Genomic DNA, 26,815 nt, shown 5'->3' with positions numbered 1-26,815 from the left:
GCTGTATGGTAGCAAGTGACTTGCTACCCTACAGCCATGATGTGAACAAGTCAAATTTGAGCTCAATGGTACCTAGAGCAGGAAACATTGGATATTTTAAACATCCAAGTTTAAATTCACATCAATTTTCTGTGTTCCTATGACGGATTATTTGTAAAGGGTTTTTACCCAAATATTTTTTACTTTGGTGGTTAGCATGTTGGATTCTGAGCAAACACTGATGATGATCGGTCAACCGATTGAAAACTAGTTATGTTCTTGATGTAGCCCTGTATAGGGATTTTAACAAATATACCTTTTATAAAGGATTTTATGGTTTTTTATAACAAAAAGTGATGGAGAACTGTTAGGATGTTTTGAACGTAAAATCTTGACATATCTACACACTAAGCATCAAAATTAACGCACCACCTTAAAAATGGGACATTTTTAATGTCTCGTATTTCCTAAACCTGTTGTCCGATTTGAGTGATTTTTTTAGTATCTCTCTCTTCAATCCTGACCCTCCGGAGGGAGTGTAGTGGTCGACATGATGTCGTGTATTGTCCGTCTCCAAAGATCTCTGTCTGGTCATTTCTTTTAACTCATGCATAGTTCTTTTGCATATTCCCGTAATTCGATCGATCCATCTTGTTGGGGATCTTCCTCGTGATCTTCGGCCTTCCACCTTTCCTTGTATAATGAGTCTTTCCATGTTGTTTTCTGTGTTTGCTCTCATAACATGTCCAAAGTATTTTAATTGTTGGAGATGGACTTTACTGGAGAGTCGTTGGCTAACTTTTAGCTCTCTTAAAATTGAATTATTTGTTCTATGGTCGGTCCAAGGAATTCGTAGCATTCGTCTCCAACAGAACATTTCAATGGCGTCTCTCTTTCTTCTTTCCGAATTTCTCAGGGTCGAAGATTCACATCGTAGGTCAGTATTGGGAATATTAAGCAGTTGATCAACCTCATCTTTAACGCTCTTGAAATTTGACAGTCCTTCCATATTGTGGTCATTTTTGCTGTGGCGACTTTTGCTACATCACATCTACGTTTTATTTTTTCCTGTAGTGACCCTGTGTTTGTGATTAATGATCACAGATATAAGTACGAGCTCACCACCTCAAACCGCGGTTATGTGTGGATGATTGTTATGTAGTCTATCCACTATCATGATCTTTGTCTTTGATATGTTAGTTTAATTGCAGACCAAATATTTGACTTTCGTTTTCAACCAGTCGTATAAGATCAATCAGCTCTGTTTGACTATTTGCAAGAAGGGCTGTGTCATCTGCGAAACGTAGGTTGTTTATTTTATGGCCATTTATTGAGATGCCTTTGTCCCATCCTTCAAGTGCTCTTCTCATATGCTCTCCATATATATTGAATAATATTGGAGATAGTATACATCCCTGTCTGACACCCCGTTCCGGATCAAATTCGTTTGAAAGTGTGTCAAGCACTTTAACTGATCTAGTAGTCTTTAGTATATTATAGCTTTATTCTTCAAGAATATCGATGTAATAATATTATTGCTAAACAGGTAAGTGCCATTGTATACCGGGTGTAACAATGATAGTGTGTTTTTTCCTCAAAGTTTGGAACACCCTGTGGAATATTCTAACGTATATAAAATATTGAAATTAAAACTCAACTGTAGCCTTAGGCGTTCTAAACATTTTGCTTTTTGATTCATTCGCTTATGTGGGATAATAAAAAAGTTAGCTACTTTAACAACTAGCCATGTTATTCATTAATACAGGGTGTTTCTAAATAAGTGCGACAAACTTTCAGGGGTAATTTGCATGAAAAAATAATGACCATTTGCTTTATAAACATATGTCCACAAATGCTTCGTTTCCGAGATACCGGATGAATTTTTTCTTACAAACCGACTATTTATTTATTGCTCTAAAACCGGTTGAGATATGTAAATGAAATTTGGTAGATTTTAAGAGGTAGTTATTGCGCATTTTTTGACATACTAAGAATTTAATATTCACCATTGGCGCGCAATCGGGTATTATGACCGATCATATTACCCGTATGCACGCCAATGGTGAATATTAAATTCTTAATTGTATGTCAAAAAATGTGCAATAACTACGTCTTAAAACCAACCAAATTTGATTTGCATATCTAACCGGTTTTAGAGCAATAAATAAATCGTCAGTTTGTAAGAAAAAATTCAATATCCCGTATCTCGGAAACGAAGCATTTGTGGACATATTATGTTTGAAAAGCAAACGTTCATTATTTTTTCATGCAGAATTACCCCTGAAAGTTTGTCGCACTTATTTAGAAACACTCTGTATTGATGAATAACATGGCTTGTTGTTAAAGTACCTAACTTTTTTATTATCCCAAATAAGCGAATGAATCAAAAAGCAAAATGTTAAGAAAGCCTAAGGCTACAGTTGAGTTTTAATTTCAATATTTTATATGCGCTAGAATATTCCACAGGGTGTTCCAGACTTTGAGGAAAAAACACACTATCATTGTTACACCCGGTATACAATGGCACTTACCTGTTTAGCAATAATGATAATAATAGTATCGTATGGCATTTTTGCCGGGGAGATCCTTTCGGACAGTTCCGGCGCCATTTACATCTTTAACCCTGTTTCAAGTAACTAGTGCCGATGTACAGGGTTATTCACTATATTTGGACCCCCCTGTAAACTGCTTTATTTACAGAATAAAAAAAAATGTAAAATACAAAAGTTATTCGATTTTTAAATTATGATTTTTTGACGTATATATCGTACTAGTGACGTCATCCATTTGGGCGTGATGACGTAATCGACTATTTTTTTAAATAGGAATAGGGGTCGAGTGCCAGCTCATTTGAAAGGTTATTCAATTTCCTATTCAGTAATATAAACATTAACATGATAATTATACAGTGTGTCCAAAAAAATTTTTTTAATTAAATTAATTGACACAAAAAGAAGAATGTATGTAATTTATTTAATTCAACATACATTCTACTGTTGTCAGAAAACAGAAAGAAATATTTATTGAACAAATCAACATTACTTTTCACTTAAATTTAATGTTCAAGCTGCCACCCATCTGCCTCTTGGCAGTTTAAACATTGAAGCAAAAGTCAATGTTTATTTGTGCAGTAAATTTTATTTCAGTTTTCTAACAACAGTAAAATGTATTTTAAATTAAATAAATTACATACATTCTTCTTTTTGTGTCAATTAATTTAATTAAAAGAAATTTTTGGACACCCTGTATAATTAATCATGTTAATGTTTATATTACTGAATAGGAAATTGAATAACCTTTCAAATGAGCTGGCACTTGATCCCTATTCCCCATTTTAAAAAATAGTCGATTACGTCATCACGCCCAAATGGATGACGTCACTAGTACGATATTTATGTCAAAAAATCATAATTTAAAAATCGAATAACTTTTGTATTTTACATTTTTACTAATTCTGTAAATAAAGCAGTTAACAGGGGGGTCAAAATATAGTGAATAACCCTGTACACTAGCCCAGGGGGACCGACGGCTTAACGTGCTCTCCGAGGCACGGTGAGACGGTTCGTGTCATTATTGGAAATGAAAATGGTTTGTCTTTGGCAGGGCTCGAACCCACGTGCACTGGCGTATGAGGCCAGCGAATATGCCGTTACTCCACGGCCGCTCACACCTGTTTAGCGATAATATTATATCGATATTCTTGAAGAATAAAGCTATAATATATTAAAAAAGTTACTAGAATCGGACAACAGGTTTAGGAAATACGAGACATCAAAAATGTCCCATTTTTAAGTTGGTGCGTTAATTTTGATGCTTAGTGTATTAAGGCGAGCGGGATTATTGCGTAGACGCTATAATTTTGAGCTTTACCGCCCTTATAGCTAGTCTAGTATTGGTAGGTCTATTAAAATAAACAGGCTGCTGTGGCTAGGCCACTTATAGAGAATGAATGAGATGAGCTCTCGAAACATATTTGTAACCAAAGACCGGATGGAGTGAGGAGAAGAGCCAGGCTGAGAGCACGATTTCTGCGGTGGCTAGGCCACTTATAGAGAATGAATGAATTCCATCAGGTGGAAGAGAACTTACGAGTGTTAAGAGTACGAAATTGGAAAACCAAGGCATAGGATAGGAAGGAATGGAAGCTGATTCTAGTAGAGGGCAAGACCCAACATGAGTTGTAGAGTAAGGTGGGTCGAAAAACGATAATGTTTCATTTTTTAATCGCTATACCGCGGAAAACTTGCCTTTGGTGTATATAAGTAAAATCCAAAGTAAACTAAAGTTATATATTAAACCGCCAGCTAGCGCATCGTACTTAAAATTTAGTTTTTTTTTCAGAAATCAAGACATTTTTCAATTATTTTTACAATCTTTAGCCAATAATATTTAAACGTGCTATAGTTAAAACTGTTTAGTTAATAGTTTAAAAAATAGGAAATAAATTTGAAACAGAAATTATCTTTTAATTTGCGGTAGCGCAAAATACTAAAAAATTGTTAAAATTCACATATTAGCACCTTAAAAGAAGGTGTGGTCTAGTATGTTGTGTTGGGTGTTAATAGCAAAATCCATTTTTTGTTCTTTTATTTTACACCCCATTTAATTGAAATAGAATTATTATAGTGTGTTTAAAATTATAAAGGATATAAATAAAACAACTTATAATTTTAATAACATGTTTAATTGAAACAAAAAAGAAACCAAATTGTAGCCAAACAATGTCAACAAATTAAATGAGATTTTAATTTTAGTCTTTTACTCATTATTTCTGAGTGGGTACGTTGAAGCTGCGCTTGCTGTCAAACCTTGGCATCGAAGCTCTGGATGCTACGGCAGATCTTATGAAACCATCTCGTTCCTAACCACTAGGAGGACTAGTTAATCGCAATCTTTTGAGTAAAGATGAATAGCATCTTCTAGACATAAGTTGTGCGATAAAGTCAGGAAACTGCCCTGTGGACTTATCTGTTCAAAAACCGGGTCTACTTTACCACTCTCGATGGTTGACTACAGCTAAGAGAGTTTTGAGACTGTATGTAAGTGTGGAAACGTCTTCAGTTGAACATAAATTGTTAGTATCCGTTATTTTTAAATCATATATGCCTGTATGGTTCAAAATAAAGTACAGCAAATATATAACAGATGGACCTGAACACGTTTTTGAGACCATCAAATCAACTAGATTTCTACCAGAGAATTTGATTAGAGTGTTGATCCTGTAATCGAAAGAAATGCATTTTTTCCGACCCAGAAAATCTGCTGCTGAGGATGATAGTGGATGAAAGGAAACACATTAGATAATTAGGATTCCGAAGAATAATTAAAGCAAGGATGTTAGCTACAGAAACAGAAACAATTAGGGTTTTTTGACCTCCAAAAATCACCTTTCATGCGACTGACTCTACTGAATTATTTGATTGGAACACCACTGAAATTATACCACCATTGCTGTTACGGAGAGTCTCTGATGATGAAGTTTGGGCTAAAATCACGCTGGTGAAACACCCGAGGATTGGAACTTTGGAAAATGTCCATGTCATACTCAAGCCGTGGAACGCTGCGTCAAGTTAGTGACTGAAGCATCTAAAAAAGTCGTCGGTGCTAAGTAATGAGATGGTTTTATAAGACCTGCCGTAGCATCCCGAGCTTCGATGCCAAATTTTGACAGCAATCGCAGCTTCAACGTATCCACTCAGAAATAGTGAGTAAAGGACTCTTTCTAAAGTCAAAATTTTATTTATTTTGTTGACATTGTTTGGCTATAATTTGGTCTCTTTTTTGTTTCAATTAAACCTGTTATTAAAATTATAAGTTGTTTTATTTATATCCTTTATAAGTTTAAACACACTATAATAATTCTATTCCATTTAAATGGAGTGTAAAGTAAAAGAACAAAAAAGGGTGTAAAAGAACACCTTTTAAGGTGCTAATATGTGAATTTTAACAATTTTTGAGTATTTTGCGCTACCGCAAATTAAAAGATATTGTCTGTTTCAAATTTATTTCCTATTTTTTTAAACTATTAACTAAACAGTTTTCACTATAGCACGTTCAAATATTATTGGATAAATATTGTAAAAATAATTTGAAAAATGTCTTGATTTCTGAAAAAATTTAAATTTTAAGTGTGATGCCCTAGCTGGGGGTTCAATATATAACTTTATTTTACTTTGCATTTTACTTATATACCCCAAAGGCAAGTTTTCCGCGGTATAGCGATTAAAAAATGAAACATTATTATTTTTCGACCCACCCTATTGTAGAGCCAATGATGATGATGATTATTCTGATGAGCTAGCGGAATTAAAATGAGCTCACTATCATAGCAACCGTTCCGTAACACGTTTCGCAGGTAACACCACATTCAGAGAACGAATTCCCAACAGTTGCGGAACCGCTCCGTCACTTTTTTGTCTCCTGAATGCGACCATTGTTACTTGTGGTAGAAATTTCATTGACGATGTGTAAAGGAAATGGTGTATATTCTTTTTCTCATAGGCATCCTTCAGTGCGTCTACAGTTTTTCGATTTCTTTCTAACGCATTAAATTGTATGTGACAGAAAAAAAGGCACGTCGGTGATTACAGACACTTATAACATTTATTCTAGTTGTCGATAGGTGGCGCTATAATCGAAAAAAAATTATTTACGAATTATATAATATATCTACGAATATAATCTGTACAAGTTATAAGACTATACAAATAAAAGAAAATACCATTTTATAAATGCAGTAAACACGATTAATTTGTTTTTATGCCAGTTTGCAAATAAAATGTGACAATTGTCAGATTTAACTAAAATGTCATATTAGAATTAATGTTATAAATGTGTATTATCACGGACTTACCTTTTTTTCTATCATTTTTGACGCACTGAAAAATGCTCATGAAAAGGACTATAGCACATTTTTTATATAATTCGCGGTAAAGACGTTTTTCAAGAAAGCCTAAAAAAGAAAGTTTTGCTTAGTTTGTGGTAGGACTTAAAAATGTCATGTCTTACAGCTTGTTTCACTAATAATACATCTAACAATTTGTGTTTTTACTAATTTTAGACCTACAGAAGGAAAAATAATGCCATTGACTCTAAGGGATGTAATTCCTCCATCTAGACAAATATATGAGCTGGTTTTGGTCTATAATTTCAATTTATCAAAACAGTGTGAAATATCTCCAAATTTATCGTTATTGAGTCAAATGTTGTATGAATCCGAGTTTGAATCCCAGTTTTGGATGCTGTATGACTCCAATAAGCAACTACTTGGCTGTGGTGATGCCTACCCTGACAAAGTAAGTACATATTTTTAAAATCTGTTTCACTATCAAACATACTTCCTATTATACAGAACCATAAATTTTGTGCTTTCTGTAAACCACTAATTTAAATAAAATAATATAAAAAATGCCCTATGAACGAGGCTGAATCAAATATGAACCGAACTTTGGTAATAACTTTTTATTGAATTATAATTACAATAATTAAACAATTACTTCAGGGTAATAAGCTGGAAATAGACTATGTTCGGGACACTCAAAGATCCAGGTAGCTGACTACTTTTTTAGTTATTATAGACCTATAGGAAGAAAACCTACCTGTTTCCTGCCTAAAGTTCGCGTCCGTAAGTTAAAAAGTTAATTTGTTTTGCTACGCAAACTGCAAAATAAGTGAAAATCGTTATTTGTTAATAACTTTTACTAAAACTACTTTAGAACTTTAGTGTTTCACCCAAAGTTGTGTATTGGGGTACTTAACAAACCCTCAGAATTTGAGACCGACCCATTAATTAGTTTAAAAGTTATTCTATTTGTTTATCCCAGAGACCTTTATTTTGCAATAACATAAGACAGAAAATAATGAAGATAAGGCAATTCTGCGTATGTCAAATAAAAGTAGAAAAGTGATACTGTCAAAATGTACTAAAAAAAGTAAAAAATTATCTAATATAGTCAAAAATACTAATGCCAATTTTTTGAAATTTTGTAGTTTATAAACATTTAGAACAACTTTAAAAATATTGTCCGTAGAAAAAATCATCTTACATATTCGAAAAGTTGGTATTTTACACGAATTTTTAAAAATGTTGTTCAGTTGGTGACTAGTCGTGTTAAGTGAAGGGGGAGCTGGGAGCCGACAAATGCACGAGTTCAAAAACTAAAAAAGGCAACTTAAAACTACTATCATTTTCTATATCTCGGGATCTACTGAATATATTTTGATCTTTCTTTTTTTAATTCGTATGTAATTTTTCTGTACAATACAAATATGTAATTTGTCTATTTGCAATTTGACATTTATTAATTAATAAACAATCTAATTTGTTTAAACAATTTTTGAAAAAATAATTCTTTCCCAAAAATCCATGTTTTTAATCAGACTATCATTATTAATCATAAAAAAAGTTAAGGTATACTTTAATAAATAAATTATATTCAATAAATAATTATCTCATAAAAATAATTTATTTATTACAGTGAACTTTAACTTTTTGTATGATCATTAATGATACATACTATGATTAAAAAATAGATTTTTGTAAAAAAATATTTTTTCAATAATTGTTTAAACAAATTAGACTGATTATTAATTAATAAATTTATAAACAAATTGCATATTTGTAATGTACGTAGAAATTACATACGAATTAAAAAAGAAAGATGAAAATCCATCGAGTTGATCCGGAGATACAGAAAATTGTATTAGTTTGAAATTGCTTTTTCGGTATTTTAACTCGTTGGATTCGTAGGTTCCCCCTAGTAACGGTTTGAACTACAATTTTGAAAAATCGTAGAGGGTGCTGTGAAGATACAATGTTTATGCAAATTTTTTAACAAAAAATACAAATCCCATTATTTAAAATGGCATCAATGAAATTCCTTAATTATTATAAACAAATTACCTGGAATTAAAAAAACAAATGTCTAACTTTGTCCCTAATGAACCCAGGCTAAATTTTTTTATTTGAAAATTCGTGTTAAAATACTAGCTTTCCGAATATATAAAAAGATTGTTCCTACGGACAATATTTGTCAAGTTATTCTAAATGTTTATAAACTATAAAATTTCAATTCTAAACCCTAAAACTCTAAGTTAAATTTAGTAAAATTTATTAACAAATATCGATTTTTATTTACTTTGCAATTTGCGAAGCAACAAATTAACTTCTTAACTTTCAAAAATCGGTATTTTGAAGGTTTTTCAATGTTCTAAAAAATTAAATTTTGTATTTTTATGTCAATTGTTTCACTTTTAAATAGGGTGCAAAAAATCGAAATAATCGCGATTTTTGCAATAAATTGTTAATTATTAAAAAACGGACACGAACTCTAGGCAGGAACAGGTAGGTTTTCTTCCTATAGGTCTACAATAATTAAAAAAGTAGTCAGCTACCTGGATCTTTGAGTGTCCTGAGAAAATCCTTATTACCCTGGACTAAATACTTAATTTTTCTATATACATTCCTTACTTCTGTATGCATTTTCCCAGTGGCTAGGAAGTTTCTGTATTCCAGTTTCATGAAAAGAATGTGGGCGAGAATCTAACCAATTGCTCACGAATTGCTCCACTTGATTATCATCACCAAAACGCGCTCCGCCTAGTGCATCTTTTAATGGACGTAACATGTGGTAATCATATGGTGAAAGATCAGGACTGTATGCAGGATGTTCAACGAGAGTCCAATGCATTTCCGCTATTTTTTCTTGTCTTAGGGCAGCTATATGCGGTCGGACGTTGTCATGCAAGAGCAGCACATCTCGTATAGGACATCCCCGTCTTTTGGACCTATAGGCAGCTCGAACACGGTCCAAAAGACTACAGTAATAAGCGGCATTAATGGTGCGTCCCTCGTGAAGAAAATCCAGCAACAAAACGGCACGATAATCCCAAAACACTGTCGCTCAAACTTTGCCTGCAGACAAACGAGTTTTCGCCTTTATCGGACAATTTTTGGACGTCGTTGATGACTTTTGTTTTGTACGGCATCTCGTCCTTCACGAACTTTTCTATGCTAAAATTTCACGTGTGTACTGGACAGTGTTGATTCCCCATTTTGGCTTTTAAATCTTCGCCAAATTTCAGCGGGACCAACATTTTCTTTTGCAAGGAATTTGATAACAATGCGTTGTGCAAACGAACATACATACTCTCTCACTCACTGCAACAGTAACTGACTCCACGTCATTAAAGAACAGGCGGTGGCGCGAAGTCACACATTAGACTATAACCTCCCACCACAGGGCTAATTTAGACATATTGCCAGTTTATGCTGTAGGGAAAATAGCCAAATTAAAAAATGTAATGTTGAAGGGTTCAAAAGTCCAACAAAGACACAAGAGTATCAAAATACTCTCAAAATAAAACTCGACGGAATCAGAGAGGAAGATACTGCAGAGGAATAATGGAGACAATTAAAAACAATAATAACTAAATCTGCAGAGGAAACTGTCGGAATAGCCAAAAGGCAAAGAAATGCGGAATGGTATGATGATGAATGCAGAACTGCGGTAGAGGAAAAAAGGCAAGCTAGACTTAGCCAACTTCAAAGAAACACAAGAAATGGCAGAGAAATTTATAACGAAAAGAGAATACAAGCGACGAGAATATGCAGAAGAAAAAAAAAGAGAGGCTTTGAAAAAACAAGTACAAGAAATCCTAGAACATAATAACAGACACGAGAGCAGAAAATTCTATAAAAGAATAAAAGAAAGCACACAGTCATTTAGACCAAAACTGACAATTTGCAAAGACAAGGATGGAGAACTACTAACAGAGAAACAAAAAATTATAATGAGATGGCAAGAATACTTTGAGGAAAACCTAAATGCAGACAATAAAAATGATCAAAACGAGACAATATATTTTACGGCGGAGCAGCACATTGAAAATCCGAGTTATGAAGAAGTAGTTCAAATAATAAAGAAACTAAAAAACAGTAAAGCGCCAGGAACGGATGGAGTTTCGGCAGAATTGTTGAAATATGGAGGACCCGAACTCTGGAGAAGAATCCATTACCTGATAAAATTGGAATGGACCAAGGAGCAAATGCCGGATGAATGGGCAGTTGGTCTTATATAACCAATACATAAAAAAGGAGATAAGAGGGAGTGCCAGAATTACAGACCAATTACATTGCTAAATGTAATATACAAAATCCTTTCTGGCATTATCTACAATAGATTGTCAGAATACTCCGAAAATATAATTGGTGATTATCAAAATGGATTCAGACCAAATAGAGCCACTACAGACGACATATTCATACTTAGAACAATACAAGAGAAAGCTTATGAATACGACATAGAACTATATAATATGTATATACACTGTGGGCCGAAATTAAGGAGTATATTTTTTAGTTGAAAATAACTTTTTTGTTTTTTGGGCGATTTAGTTTCTTTTTACAGGGCTAATAGCCTAACATGTCCTCAACGTGATGGCAAATTTGGAAACAAAAATAGCCTACAGGGTCGGACTTATAAAAAAATTTATGTAACGGTGCATTTGAGCTGGTTGCAAATAAAACCTGTCGTAACTAAAATTGAACTGATATGCTCTTTTGGTAGGTTAACTATCCAGAACACTTCAGTAAACATAAAATTTTTAAAAATTACCGGATTCACAAAATATCATTTTTTAATTTAAACAATGTTCAGAAAGCGCCTTCGCCATAAAATTTTAAAAAAATCCCGAATTTGTAAAATATTTTTTTCTTAAATTGGGAAATCTTATTCGAGTACTTTTCTAATATGTTCACCAGAACGAGACCCTCTTAACACTAAATTACAACTTTTCCATCGTTTTTGCCTCATATTAGCAGTAATTTTTGTTAAATGTCTTAAGAATTTTCCAAACGCTCCAATATGCCAATTTTACTTAGTAAGCCATGACTGCTTAGGTTGCCATCGAATTTGTTTGACATTTATAGTTAAATAAGTAAATTGGCCAGTCCATAATTCCACTTTAAAGCAAAGAGGACAGCATATTAATTAAATATTACCGTGAAAAATATAATTATGGTGCAAGAAAAATTGTAAATGAATTTCCTGAGAAAAATTGGCAAATTGGAACGGTAAGTTCTTAACACATCTAAGGGAAACCCATGGGTCTACTGAACATAAAAGTGGAAGAGGAAGGAAGCGAAGCTCAAGCAAGGAAGAAAATATTTCTAGAGTAAGGGTTGTTTTAGGAAATTTGCAACCTGGCCAATCTGTTAATGCAAGGAAAATCGCAAAAGAAACTAGTATTTCCCGGACGTCAAGATTGCCATCTTGCCAAGCATTTCGAAAAGTTTATTTTCAAAGACTTACTGCCAATGTAAGAGAAAAACGATTGGAAAGATGTATTTTGCTATTAAGAAGATTCCGCTCTCTTGAAGACGTTAGAAAAATATGGTTTTCAGATCACAAAATGTCATATCCTAAAAATACTCAAAATAATAGGGTGTATTGTGACGTACAATTTAAGAGAGAAATTCCACTAGAGCATCTTGTAATTGAAAAAAGTCATTTCTCAAAAGGTGTAATGATCTCTGTTGCAGTATCCATATTGGGAAAATCTCGTCTGATTTTTGTTGATGCTGGGGGATAACTTAATTCAGAAACATATCAAGAACAAATCTTGCAGCACCTATTACCTGAAATTGAAGAAGTATGTGATGATTACACTTTACAGCAGGATGGTGCTCCTTCGCACACTTCCCATAATACAAGGATATTCTTGAGTGAAAATTGCCCGGACTATATTGAGCCACAGATGTGGCCACCTAACAGCCCAGAATTAAATCCGGTTGACTATTCTATTTTGGGAATTTTCTAACAAAATTTATATGACGGACAATTTGAAACGATCGAACAGCTCAAAGAAAGAATGCAGTTTGTTTGGAACAATTTTGAACAGGGCGTAGTAAATGGGCCTAGCAATTTATGGCGTAGATGACTTCAAGAAGTGGTAAATAATAATGGTGGCCACATTCATAATATTTTAGTCTAAGTTTTAAAATTATTAAACTGTTTTCATAAATGTGTTATTTGTTAAAATGTTATATTTTCCTAATTTAATGAAAAAATGATAATTTGCGAATCCGATAATTTTTAAAAATTTCCTTTTTACTGAAGTGTTCTAGATAGTTAACCTACCAAAAGAGTATATCAGTTCAATTTTAGCTAAGACAGTTCTCATTTGCAACGAGCTCAAATGCACCGTTACATAATTTTTCTCATAAGTCCAAACCTGTACGTTATTTTTGCTTCCAAATTTGCAGTCATATTGAGGACATGTTGGGCTATTAGCCCTGCAAAAAGAAATTAAATCGCCCAAAAAACAAAAATGTTATCAACTAAAAAATGTACTCCTTTATTTCGGCCCACAGTGTAGACTTTAAACAAGCTTTTGATAGTGTGAAAAGAGACAATGCTGGAAGACCTCCGAAATCTAGGTATACCAAAAAAATATATCAGCCTCATAAAAATGACGTTGCAGGGTTCAAAAGCCGCAGTTAGAGTAGATGGAGAACTTTCTCCCCTGTTTGACATCAACATGGGGGTGAGACAGGTAGACGTACTTTCAAACATGCTGTTCAACCTAGTTCTTGAAGCAGTCATCAGAAAAACCAACGTAGCCGGACATATAAACACCAAAACAGTACAAATTACTGCATACGCAGACGATGTAGCCATTATTAGTAGAAGCAAGACACGGCTAATGGAGACGTTCAAGGAAATTGATCCTGAAGCACAAAAAGAGGGCTTAAAATAAACGAAACAAAAACTAAGTACATGACTATCAAAGGAACACCTGAGATTGAAAATAATTTAACAAGAGACAACTATACTATTGAACGTGTGGATGCCTTCACATATCTGGGCACAGAAATCAATCAGAAGAATTCCGTAAGTAGCGAAATTAATGTACGTATTTCCAGTGGAAATCGTACATACTATGCTAATAAAAGATTGACATCGAAATTATTAGACAAAAGAACCAAAATGACTATGTACAGAACTTTGATTAGACCCGTAGTAACCTATGGTTGTGAAACCTGGGTAATGACGAAAAAAGATGAAGCCCAACTCAGGACATTCGAGAGAAAGAAACTGAGTATATGGCCCGGTGCAAGAGGAAGACGGTACATGGAGAATCAGGAGAAACGACGAGGATAATGAACTGAATGAAGGGTATGACATTGTAAGATTTGTGAAAAGTCAAAGACTGTCATGACTGGGACATGTTCAGCGACAAGAAGACATGAAAACGACAAACAAGATGTTACAGTGGAAGCCGGTAGGAAGGCGGAAAAAAGGAAGGCCCAGGACGAGATGGTTGGATGACGTGGAAGACGACCTGAGAACCATGAATATAAGACAATGGAGGAGAAGGGCCAAAGAGAGATGTGAATGGAAGGACATAGTCAGACAGGCAAAGGCCCATACAGGGTTATGATACCAAAAGAAGAAGAAGAAGCCAGTTTATGCTAAGCGGGGTCGGAAAGGTATGTTCATATTTGATTCACCCTCGTATATGAGGGTTCTTTGTCAGTAATATAATCAAATTCATAAACAAAGTTATTCAAAGATAAACCTCATTTGACTGCATGTGGCCTATTTAAGTATTTTGTTTTTGATATTTATTATGGTTGAATAGAAATGTGAAACATTTAATTTAACAATTTGTTTTAGTACTCTGTTAAGCTAGAAAAAGGTGACTATACTATAAGACTGCAAGTTAGACATGATAAAAGAGATTATTTAGAGAAATTAAATGACGCTCCCGTGCTGCTTGTGCAAAAATTAAGCAGCCAAATTGGAATGGACGTTTACTTATCGTATACACAAGCTTTACTTTGCGGAAAGAAGGCCGGTGTTACAAATAACTCTAATCCATATATTCCTATTCCTCTGTATATAGCTCCTTTATCACCTGATAAGTAAGTACACACAAAGAATCAGATATATATTACATGTCAAATACATTGATGTCTTAAATCATTACTTTCTGTAGGGGAAGGTGGGGAGCCTTGAGACAATTTTTATGTGGACCTCATTTTATTTGTGAATTTGACGATAATACCTTCTTAAAAAAAACTGTAACTCTAATGCAATTTTGGCTTTTATTTAGTGAAGACCTAATTTAATTATAGCAAGCCGTAGGTACTGTAGGTACTTTGTCTCAAGGATACCTCTGTAAGGGAGGCTTAAGACATGTGATGGAAGGGTTGAGACAAAAATAAACACATACAATATTTATGAAATAAAGAACAGCTACCCATACTATATTTATAAAATAGTCACTTCTGAAAACTACAAAACATTTTCATAAATACTAAAATTAAAATCCAACGTAAAATTCATCCTATCCGTTCCACTAAGACTAAGGTAACCAGGTTGCGGAAGTTTAATTACATCCTCGGAGCTTACTATTTCAATATCCTCCACATCGGGATAACCAAAGTAGCTCGATTTTTTTCTCAGGAAACTGACTGCATGCTCATCACCCTCAGTTTTCAAAATACAACCAACATAATGTTAGACTTTGCTTTTAGTGACAAATCTTACTAAGATGTAGTCACCTGTAACCGGCTTGTTTGAAAAAGGTTCATCAAAAACTTCTTTAGCATCATCATCATTCACATCAGATATATCTAGACTAGAGTGGGAAGAGACATGCTAACTGATGATTCTTGAAGATGTTGATGTATGACGTTGAAGCCTGCGAGCTCGATTGATTTTCTTAAAACGCGGCTGTTCTTGTCTAATTTAGTTTTTTTTTAGAAACTCATTTTCTCTATTTTCTTTGCTTTTACTACTTTCCTTTTTACATCTTAAGCGGCGTTTAAACACAGCGATAAATCAAACAACTTATCAATATCAATCCAGTTGTTGCAACTTATCATTGTGTGTAAACGGTGCATCGCACGACTAATCAAAGTTGGAGTTGGGTTGAAGTTGGTATCGGGTTGAATCAACTTATTATCGATCGAGTTGTTTTAAATTTATCGTCGTGTCTAAACGGTACAGCGATTTATCATTGGAGTTGGGTTGCATCTATTTAGGAGAATCTTACCGAATTAGAACTTATTTACATATCCAATTAAATATACAGGGTGATTGATTAGTGGGGTAAAGCTACGTAGATCCGTTATAGTAATAGATACCAATAAAAGTTAATAACAAAAATTGTAGCCAACTTTGAGATTCACATTTCAAAATTAGAATGTTACAGAGGGTGTTCGATAACATTGGGAGACCAAACTTAATTTTTTTTATTGGAACACCCTGTATTTTATTTTATATTCAAAATCTTCTTAACTTCGCCATTACAAATGTATAAAGGATTGTTATGTTATACAGGGTATTTTATAAAGTTATAACCAATTTTATATGAAAATTGTAACAAGATAACTCATTGTATAAATAAAAATAAGCATAAAAGCAATGGATTATTGATGGCATTTTTTTTATTTATTATTAAAATTTTCATAAATTATTCTTCTTCTTCTTTTTTTGTATAGACATGACTGTCTGTTTTTTCAATGTGCCTCTAGTAAGTTGTCGGTTTATCGTTTTCGTGGTCTTACCACTGATCGTCTTCCACTGATCTGTTGGGAAACCGTCTCTCGCTGTCCTGACTACTCTGTTGTCATTCGGCTTATGTGGTCATTCCATTCTATTCTTCTGTTTCTTACCCTGTCTTCTGTCGTATATCTGCACTTCTAGCTCTGTCCCATAGAGTCTCACCATCGATTTTTCGAAGGGTTCATCTCCGCTGTTTCTAGCAATCTTTTTGTCCTCTCTGTGTGGGGTCGTGTTTCTGCCGCGTATGTCATTATTGTTCTGATGACTGTTTTGTAAATTCTGTCTTTCATATCTTTTCCGATATTTTTATTTCTCCATATTGTGTCATTCAGTCAACCTGCGGCTCTGTTTGCTCTATTAACTTGATCTTCCACTTCTGTTTCGAACCTTCCGTAGCTAGATAGTGTGATGTCTAGGTATTTAAACTCCATTACTTGTTCTATTATCTGACCTACCAGCTCCAATTTAAAGCGTCGTTTAGACACAGCGATAAATCAAGCAACTTATCCATATCAGTCGAGCTGTTGCAATTTATCGTTGTGTGTAAACGGTGCATCCAGCGATTTATCAAAGTTGGAATTGTTTTGAAGTTGGTATCGGATTGAATCAATTTGTTGTGATGATCGAGTTGTTTTAATTTATCGTCGTGTCTAAACAGTACCGCGATTTATCGAAATTGGAGTTGGATTGCATCAATATGGGAGAATAATACCGAATTAGAATTTATTTACCTATCAAATTAAATGGTTACCATTAAAGGGATGGGTACGAACTTTCGGTACGTACTTTCGGCTTCAAAGCTATTTAAATGGGATTCATTTTTGTCGAAACCTGAGAAAACTAATAAGTATTTTTGAAAAATTTAAACGTAGTATAAAAGATTACGTTATTACCGAGGGCCGAAAGTCCCTGAAAACTTCTATAACGTTTATTTTAATAAGTTACAGGGGTCAAAAACTAAGAGAAAATTTAGTGTGATTTTTAATTTTAAATATCTTATTCAAAAGAATCTTTTTATTCATTCTAAGGGACTTTCGGTCCTCGGTAATAAAGAAATCTTTCATTCTGCGTTTAAATTTCTCAAAAATACTTATTAGTTTTCTCAGGATTCCAAAAAAAATAATTACATTTAAAATACATTGAAAATTTTGAGAGGTGTCAAAATTTTGGATTTTGTTCCTTGCCCCTTAAGCTTATAATTTGATACTATGTGGTTTTGCTAATTAATCAACAATATATAATACTTTTATCAACTATAATAATTATACACTTTCGAGCAAAAAAATTAGGTCACTCTATGAATTATACACGTTTGATGTCTCGGATTTCCTAAACTTGTTGTCCGATTTAAGTGATTTTTTTAGTATGTTATAGTCTTATTCTTTAACAATACCAATCTAATAATATTATTGCTAGACAGGTAAATGTCAAACCAATGGGCACGGTAAACGCCGTAAATTATCGCGGCAGTAAAAAACGCCTGTGTGGCCAAAGCCTAAAAGAAACCCCAAAAAATCAGTCCAGTTTATTAAATTCTGGTGATCTGGGCAGTCACGCTACTGGTCCATTGACAAATGAAAATAAACTAATAAATTTAGACATAGGGAATGTTGTATACAAATTAAAGTACGGTAATGGTACTTTTTAATAGTGATATAAAATACAGGGTATCCCATTTAAATTTTACTGAAAAAATAATGTACTTGAGTTTTAACTCACCCTTTATTAGATATAAAGTAAATTAGCAATATCAATCATTTTTAAAAATTTTGACAATAAATAAAAAAATATGGCATCAATAAACCATTGCCGTTGTGCTTATTTTTATTTATACAGTGAGTTGAACTTGTTACGATTTTCATATAAAATTGGTTATAACCTTGTAAATACCCTGTATAACATACCCAACCTTTATATTTTTGTTATGAAGAAAGTAACAGGATCTATTTGTTTAGGATGAAAACTAGTTATAATTCATTGAAGGGTCTAAAATGTACACAATGCTCCCCTCTTCAACTTGTTGTGGTCAATCACATCGCGATAAATCACAGCAACTTATCGCAGCGTCTAAACAGCGTTTCAATCATCAACAAATCACAGTAAATTGTCATCGCAACTAGTTGCTGTGACTTATCGCTGTGTCTGAACGCCGCTTTAACTTCCTCATTTCATGTTTCCTCTATTTGTGTTTTAATGGGAGTGTCTGTAGCGATGATAGTTTTACCTGGTTGTCTACCACGTTTTATTACTTTGCGAGGAGGTGCTTTTGGGTATGGGTGCACATCTTGTGGAGTTAACGGTGTTTGCTTTTCAGGTGTGTGAGGGGTTAATACTGACATATTATGGGAACATGTGGATGTTGATGGTTTAGGGTCATTTGTTTCTCCTACATGTAAATTTTTGTCAGATGAATCATTGTGTTTCGTGGTCACCCTGTGGTTCTGGTCTATCCGTGACATATGCGCCAGCGAAGTCGGCGTCTGTGAAAATTAATCTGTTTAAATTATAAATTTCAGTTAGACCAGGGCGCATCTGTAAAAATATTAGTACATTTGGACGTTGAGAGGTGACTCAAATTTTTTTGCAGAAATTGCTTAAAAATAAATCAAATAATAATATTTGAGTTATCCTCCCTCTCAAAAAGGTCCGGAACATTGTTTAAATAATCAAAATGTCAAAAAATTAAGGAAAAATTCGATTTTTTTCTTGGTTTTTTGATTATAACTTTAAAAGTATTCATTTCCGAGAAAAGTTGTACTGACATAAAAGTTGCGTAATTAAATTTCCTACCATATAGAATTGGTTAAAAATTTAAAAAAATAGTCACCATTTTTGCAAAATAGCAATAATTGTGAAAAAAACATACAAAAACAAGTATTCGCATTTTAAGTTTTTCAACCATTTATGCTACACTTGGGACCTTCATATTTTACCATGAAAAACTTTATGATACAGTAAAATAACACTGTAAATTTCGTTAAGATCGGTTTAATAGATTTTCCAAAATAAATTTTGCAATCCAGCTTTCGTAAAAAAAATGCATTTTTTCAAAATGTTACAGGACTGAAAATAAAGCAGATAGCAAGTTGAAAATTTTTTTGCATATAGAAGTGTACTGTACCTTTCATTTGCAATTTTGCAAAATCATTAAAATCGATTAACACCACGGCGTCAGGAATTTTTTTAAATAAACATCAATTATTGGTGCTACGCGAAGAACAGCGGATAGTTTGCTCTGATTGGGCATTCCAATGACCTTTGATAATGATTGATACATTTTAATTTTTATTACATTTCGATATAAATAAATAAATTTGTTTATTGCAAAATAAAAACACATACTCTATCCTTTGAAATAACACTTTTATTAGCAAAAACTTTCTTTGTTCATATATTTTAACTTAAATAATAAAAGTTTATTATTTTTAAACATATGCAATTGTTTAAACAATATTTCACAAACAATAATAAAATTAGTTTGATTTTTGTGGAATTAAAATATTAAAATACAACAAAATATTGAGTAAGAAAATAATATATTAGATATAGATTGGAAGAAATTTTGGTGGAAATCAACTTGTGTGAATCGAACACCGCTGTCTTGCGCGTAGCACCAAAAATTATTGTTTATTTCAAAAATTTTCTGACGCCGTGGTAATTAATCGATTTTAATTTTGAAAATTACAAATGAAAAGTACAGTACACTTCTATAAGCAAAAAAAATTTCAACTTGTTATCTGCTTTATTTTCAGTCCTGTAACATTTTGAAAAAATTAATTTTTTTTGCGAAAGCTGGATTGCAAAATTTATTTTGCAAAATCTATTGAACCAATCTTAATGAAATTTACTGAATTGTTTTACTGTATCATAAAGTTTTTCTGGGTGAAATATGAAGGTCCTAAGTGTAGCATAAATGGTTGAAAAACGTAAAATGCGAATACTTGTTTTTGTATGGTTTTTTCGCAATTATTGCTATTGTGTAACTAGGGTGACTATTTTTTAAATTTTTAACCAATTCTATATTGTAGAAAATTTAATTACGCAACTTTTATGTCAGTACAACTTTTCTCGGAAATGAATACTTTTAAAGTTATAATCAATAAACGAAGAAAAAAAATCCAATTTTTCCTTCAATTTTTGACATTTTGATTATTTAAACAATGTTCCAGACCTTTTTGAGAGGGAGGATAACTCAAATATTCTTATTTGATTTATTTTCAAGCAATTTCTGCAAAAAAATTTGAGTCACCTCTCAACGTCCATCTCAAAACAGATGCGCCCTGGACTAAGTGCACTGAAACCCTTTTTGTATGTTAATGGAACTAAATGCAAGTGGAAATGCTATGTTAACTATTGTAGGTAAATTATAAATGGTTAGTGGTACTCCTGGATAGCTTCTCATTTGTTCGTCTGCGGCAATATTATAATATGTTTTGAAGGGTCCATATACTGTTCGGTCCAATGGTTGTAGTTTATGACTAGTATGTGGTGGAAACGTTAACATTATAATATCATTATCTTTACATATATTTAGTCCATTAGGTGACAAATGACTGTCGTGGTTGTCCAAAAGCATCAAAACTGGATTTTCTTTGCTACATTTCACGTATTTTATAAAATGTTACAGAAACAGCTCAAACTTTTCCATAGTCATCCATCCATTAGGATGAGCAGCTATAAATGGCCCCGGAAGAGCTCCTACCAGCATTTCTTGTCTAGGTTTTACACGGGAAACACAAAAAACGGAGGCAATTTATTGCCTATTGCATTTATTGCACAACACAAAGTAACGGTGGTTCCTCTTTCTTTGCTGGTTACTTTTGAAACTTGTTTAATACCTTTTTTAGCAATTATTTTTGTTGGACGATGTACTGTTGTAATGCCTGTTTTATCTATGTTATAAATAGCTTCGGGACCAAATTTGTATTTATTCATAACAGAATTCAAGTTATCGAAAAAATCTGTTACATTCTTTTTGTTAAAAGCACTCGATCTACTTAAACTTGTGGCTTCAGGTTTCCGTAAAGAGAGATTTTCATGGCGAGATAGAACACCTCTCACCCAATCTTTAGTAGCTATGGCCTTACTAGTCCAATTTTGCGGGAATTTTTTATTGTTTGACGTCGCATATAGGAACGCAAATTTGCGCAGATCTTTTAAGCCTATTCCATAATTTAAACCAGCCAAATCTGTTAAGTACACCTCCAATGCAAGTTCTTTATCATCAGAAAAAATTTGGGATGTGTTATATTGAGGCCTAAATTTAAAAGAGTCTCTGTCATCACTTTCATTATACTTCTTGTAATACCTTCGAAGTGTTTCTTTGTCAATGTTGTAAGTTTCTCTTAAGTTTTTTCTTTCATTTTGAACCAGTGTTTGAACTGCAGTTTGTAGTGCACCCTCGTTTATTGGCTGACGTTTTTTGTCTGTTTTGCTTGTCCACCTAAACGGCATTCTGAAAACAAAACAATTTATGCATAAAACATATTCTTTATTACAAAAAGAAATTAAAATAATGTACGCTTGCTCCTCGAAATTCTAGCGGGACCATTGAGACACTTAGCGGGAGCATTAAGACATGTCTCAAAGCTCCCACCTGTATGCTGTCTCAAGCCTCCCTATGCATCAATTAATGAAAAATTCCTATTTTTTCTCGGCAAATTATGGACTTAAATAAACCAATTTATATTAAAAACACTCTTAACTAACAATTTCGTCTACACACTCACTTTTCTAATTACTGCACTACAAACTGATTTAAAACTATCCAAAAACCATACAAAATACTTACTTTTTTCACCTGTAAACATACACTTGCACAATAAATACGCCACCTTTAAAATAGAGTGTTGACAGTTGGCGGACGACGTTGCCAACTTAGAAAGCTAGTGTTCTGTGTTTGTAGCATATCTCACAAGATAGTTTAAGGCGGATAATTTGAATTGTCTCAAGGCTCCCAGTGTCTCAAACCTACCCACCTTCCCCTACTCCACTCGTATTTAGATTAGATTATGTGAGGTCGTTACGGCCATGCAGCCGGGCACCGAACAACCCGAAGGTGCACTTCAATAAATTTCATTGTTTAGCTGTCAGACAGATTCTGTGACCTTGCGCCATTTTATCGGTCCAAGTGGTCAGATCCGGCTTTGCTTAAATAGATGTTGCAGCACCGGTGTTGATTTTTCAAATAAGTGTATCAAATAAAATTTATTTACTTTAAACTTATTTAACATATAATTTTAATTAAAAAATATATCGTGACCTAATAGCGATCTAATAAGAGCTTCTTTGTATTTTATGTATTTTATCTCTATTTCGGTAATTTTTTGTACAAAAAATAGGAGTTCCAAGCTCTACAATAACAAAGTATGTATAAGTACGTTTTCAACAATATTTTATATACAGGGTGTCCAAAAACTCTACCGACAAACGAAGACAGGAGATTCCTCAGATAAATTTAAGACATTTTAACCTAATTCTTCTAGTCCGAAAATGCTTCCTAAGAGGGCTAGAGCTCTTTAAATATGGCGTCTTGTGATTAGTTTTTCTTAAATAACGCCAGAACGCTCTCATTTAGAAACATGAGAATTGGTACGCATATTTATCTTTCAGAGATAAATCGATTACATTTATTGTGAACTTTTAGTACCGGTCATAGGCGTCCGTTTTGGGTAGAGCAACGGTTATTTTATCGGATAACTTTTATGTCTTTAACTTTTAAGCATTTTTGACACTGGATTATTAAATTATGAGGTATCCTAGTACTAAAAGGTACTCTTCCTTTAAGTCGGTAGAACACACGGTTTTCTAAAAAAATCGATTTCAAAATTTTTCGTTTCTTGAATTTCCAAAAAAAAAAATAAAAAAAAAAACAGTTAGAAAAACGAAAATTGGTACGTTTATTTATATTCCAGAGATGAATCGATTTCATTAATTGCGAATTTGTAGTACCGGTCATATGCGTCCGTTTTGGGTAGGTCAAGAATTATTTTATCGCATAACTTTTTTGCCTTTAAAAGAATTTGTGACTTTAGATTATTAAATTATGAGCTATTCTAGTACTAAAAGTTGCTCTTGGTATAAGGTAGTAAAATACACTGTTTTTTTTTGAAAACTTTTTGCAGTTTTTTTTTTCAAATTTAAAAGACGAAAAATTTTCAAATCGATTTTTCTAGAAAACGGCGTGTCCTACGGACTTAAATCAAGAGCACCTTTTAGTACTAGAATATCTCACAGTATAATAATCCAATATCAAAAATGCTTAAAAGTTAAAGATAAAAAAGTTATGCGATAAAATAACCGTTGCCCTACCCATAACGCACGCCTATGACCGGTACTAGAAATTCACGATGAATGAAATCGATGCATCTTTGGAAGATAAATGTGTGTACCAATTTTTGTTTTTCTAAATACAAGGGTTCTGGAGGTATCTAAGAAAAACTAATTACAAGACGCCATCTTCAAAGAGCTCTAGCTCCCTTAGGAAGCATTTTCAGACTAGATGAATTGGGTTTAAATGTCTTAAAATTATATGAGGAGTCTCCTGTCTTCGTTTGTCGGTAGAGTTTCTGGACACCCTGTATACATAATATAGGTAAAGTTTTGTTCTGAAGCTATTTCCTTGTGGCATTTTTATAATCAACTATTTTCAATGATTGAATACAAGAATTATTTTGTATTTTGACAATAACACCTGACTTGGTTGTCGAAACGTTAATAAAATCATTTTTTTGGTAAAATTGTGGCTTATTTCCCATTGAAAATAATTGATTAGGTAAAGTTTCATAGTTAACACCAAATTTTCAAGTACCTACCCATTTAAGTACATACACATTTATAAAAACATTGTGAATTTAAAAATGCTTACCTTGATTCGTCTTTTGGAAAACGGAAAAAAACTATAGCTGAAATTTGATACCGTGTTTTTACAGTTGATCGCTGCACAGATTAAATTCGAACTGCCTTTCTTTTTGTCCATATCCATAATTATTATTGCACAATGCACAAAAACAAAATCACCGAACAGAACAACACAAAATCAAAGTAACCCCGAAACAAGCGTGATCTGACAACAACAATCACAAATTGATCGTGTCAGCAGCGGACCTGTGGACCGAAAAAATGGCCGCCAGCCGTGCGCAAACCAGATGCGCGAACTTTTCCCGCCGAGTCGACTGTGCCTTCGGGTTGTTCGGTGAGCCGGGCGACTACGAACTCCCCCACGCTACCTAGATTTTAATGGGTTCAGTTTTATAGTAGGATTAAAAGCGACTACGAACTGCCCCACGCTACCTACAGTCCCTGGCCATATTATTATGACCACCTATGAATTTCTACAAAAATCAACTATTCCACTAGGTAGGTTTTGTTTAAAATATGATTTTTAAATTTAATTTTGTTATGCAATGTTAATGTTATGCATTAGCTATAGCTATAATATATTTAATAATAAACAGCAATAAAATATTTAAAAGTATTACATATTTATATTTTTTTAATATTTTGTTCAACTTCTGACCATAATCAGATGGAAAATATTTGGGAGGTTTTAAAACGAGAAATTTCCGATGAAAAGGTCACTAACGAAATTGTTTTGATTAAAGGACTAATATATGGCTGAAACCACAATGACAAATTGAAGCAAAAAAAATTTAACTGCACTCAAAGTATGCCAAGCCTGGTACTAGTGGTAATCAAAGTTAGAGGGGGCTCGGCAAAATATTGGAAAAATAAAAATATGTGATATTTTTAAATATTTTATTGGTGGTTATTATTAAATATGATACATTTAATAATAAGCAGCAATAAACCATTTGAAAATATCACATATTTGTATTTTTTTAATATTTTGCTGAGCCCCCTCTAACTTTGCTTACCGCTAGTACCCGGCTTGGCATACTTTCAATGCAGTTAATTTTTTTTTGCTTCAATTTGTTATTGTGGTTTCAACGATATATTAGTCCTTTAATCAAAACAATTTCGTTAGTGACGTTTTCATCGGAAATTTCTCGTTTTAAAACCTCCCAAATATTTTCCATCTGATTATGGTCAGAAGTTGAACATAATATTAAAAAAGCATAAATGTGTAATATTTTCAAATATTTTATTGCTGTTTATTATTAAATATATTATAGTTAATGAATAACATTAATATTGCATAACAAAATTAAATTTAAAAATCATATTTTAAACAAAACCTACTTAGTGGAATAGTTGATTTTTGTAAAAATTCATAGGTGGTCATAATAATATGGCCACGGACTGTAGGTACTTAGATCATATTTTTGTGAACATATATAGTTTTTATTTTACTTTATTGTATTCAAAAAGGAACCCAATTTCCAAAGCATGAGCGAAAATTTTAAATTATTAAATAATGAAACTATAACAATATAATCGAATAAAGTTTATTTATAAATCTACATTAACTTATATACAATAACAAAAACTACAGTTAAACAATAACAATGCTTAATTCTAATGTCTGATTAGTGTTTAAAATAAGTAAGAGTGAACACTATATTTTAGATTTTAAAAGTTAGCTGCATAATAATTGCAAACTGACTTAATGAAGTCTAATTTAGTAATGTTTTGATTAACGTAATATTCATTTAGCCTATTTTCAATAAAATCAACTTTTCTTTTTGCCGTTTTATCAAATTTGTTTTCGAATCTATGTGCAGTTCTAATTTTCATATACTTCTGCTTGAAAATATAACAAAATGTCTGTAAATTTAAATATGATCAGTATGTGATTTATAAAAACATTCGTTAAATTTCGAGTGAAATGATTTACATGCGTTTGTATTAAATATAAGAGATGATGAATTTGAAGCTCACATGTAAGGAAATGTTGAATCTTCCGTTAAATAATTATCAACTAGGTAATCACAAAATTTCAAAACTCTTGTCATCTTCTGGCATAATATTAAAAAGTTCATCAGAAAAAAGTCACCAACATCATTTGGATCTAAATAAGGAATGCCGAAAAACAATTTTAAATATTTTCCAATAACAGTTTGATTTTTATATTCCGAGGACAAACCTAAATTTTGAATTTTTCGGTACCAATTTTGTGTTAAATGAAATTTGCAACAAAAAATAATAATGTCGGGCTACATTACCTTGGCTGCATTTTGAATTGCTATTTCAAAATCAGAAATTATTCGCTTCGGTTTGAAATTTAAATTCAAATCTGTACATATTGTTATTAATGTATCAAAAGTACTTTTATACGATTGCTGTGACTAGAGGAACATAAA

At 32.8% G+C, this 26,815-nt stretch overlaps 1 protein-coding gene across 4 annotated transcripts in view; it reads left to right on the top strand.

Annotated features, from left to right (window-relative positions):
* Positions 1-26,815, top strand: part of LOC126893198 (tripeptidyl-peptidase 2) — a 113,025-nt gene that overhangs the window by 48,978 nt on the left and 37,232 nt on the right. For all 4 annotated transcript variants that reach the window (XM_050663158.1, XM_050663161.1, XM_050663159.1 and 1 more), the window contains 2 exons: positions 7,040-7,274; positions 14,658-14,905. In XM_050663158.1, coding sequence (XP_050519115.1) covers positions 7,040-7,274; positions 14,658-14,905 — 483 coding nt within the window. The remainder of the gene's footprint in view (positions 1-7,039; positions 7,275-14,657; positions 14,906-26,815) is intronic.

The sequence above is a fragment of the Diabrotica virgifera genome, chromosome 10 (genome assembly GCF_917563875.1).
Source record: "Diabrotica virgifera virgifera chromosome 10, PGI_DIABVI_V3a".
Taxonomy (NCBI): Eukaryota; Metazoa; Arthropoda; class Insecta; order Coleoptera; family Chrysomelidae; genus Diabrotica; species Diabrotica virgifera.
Note: the sequence above shows the minus strand (reverse complement) of the source record. Positions and strands in the feature narration are given on the sequence as shown.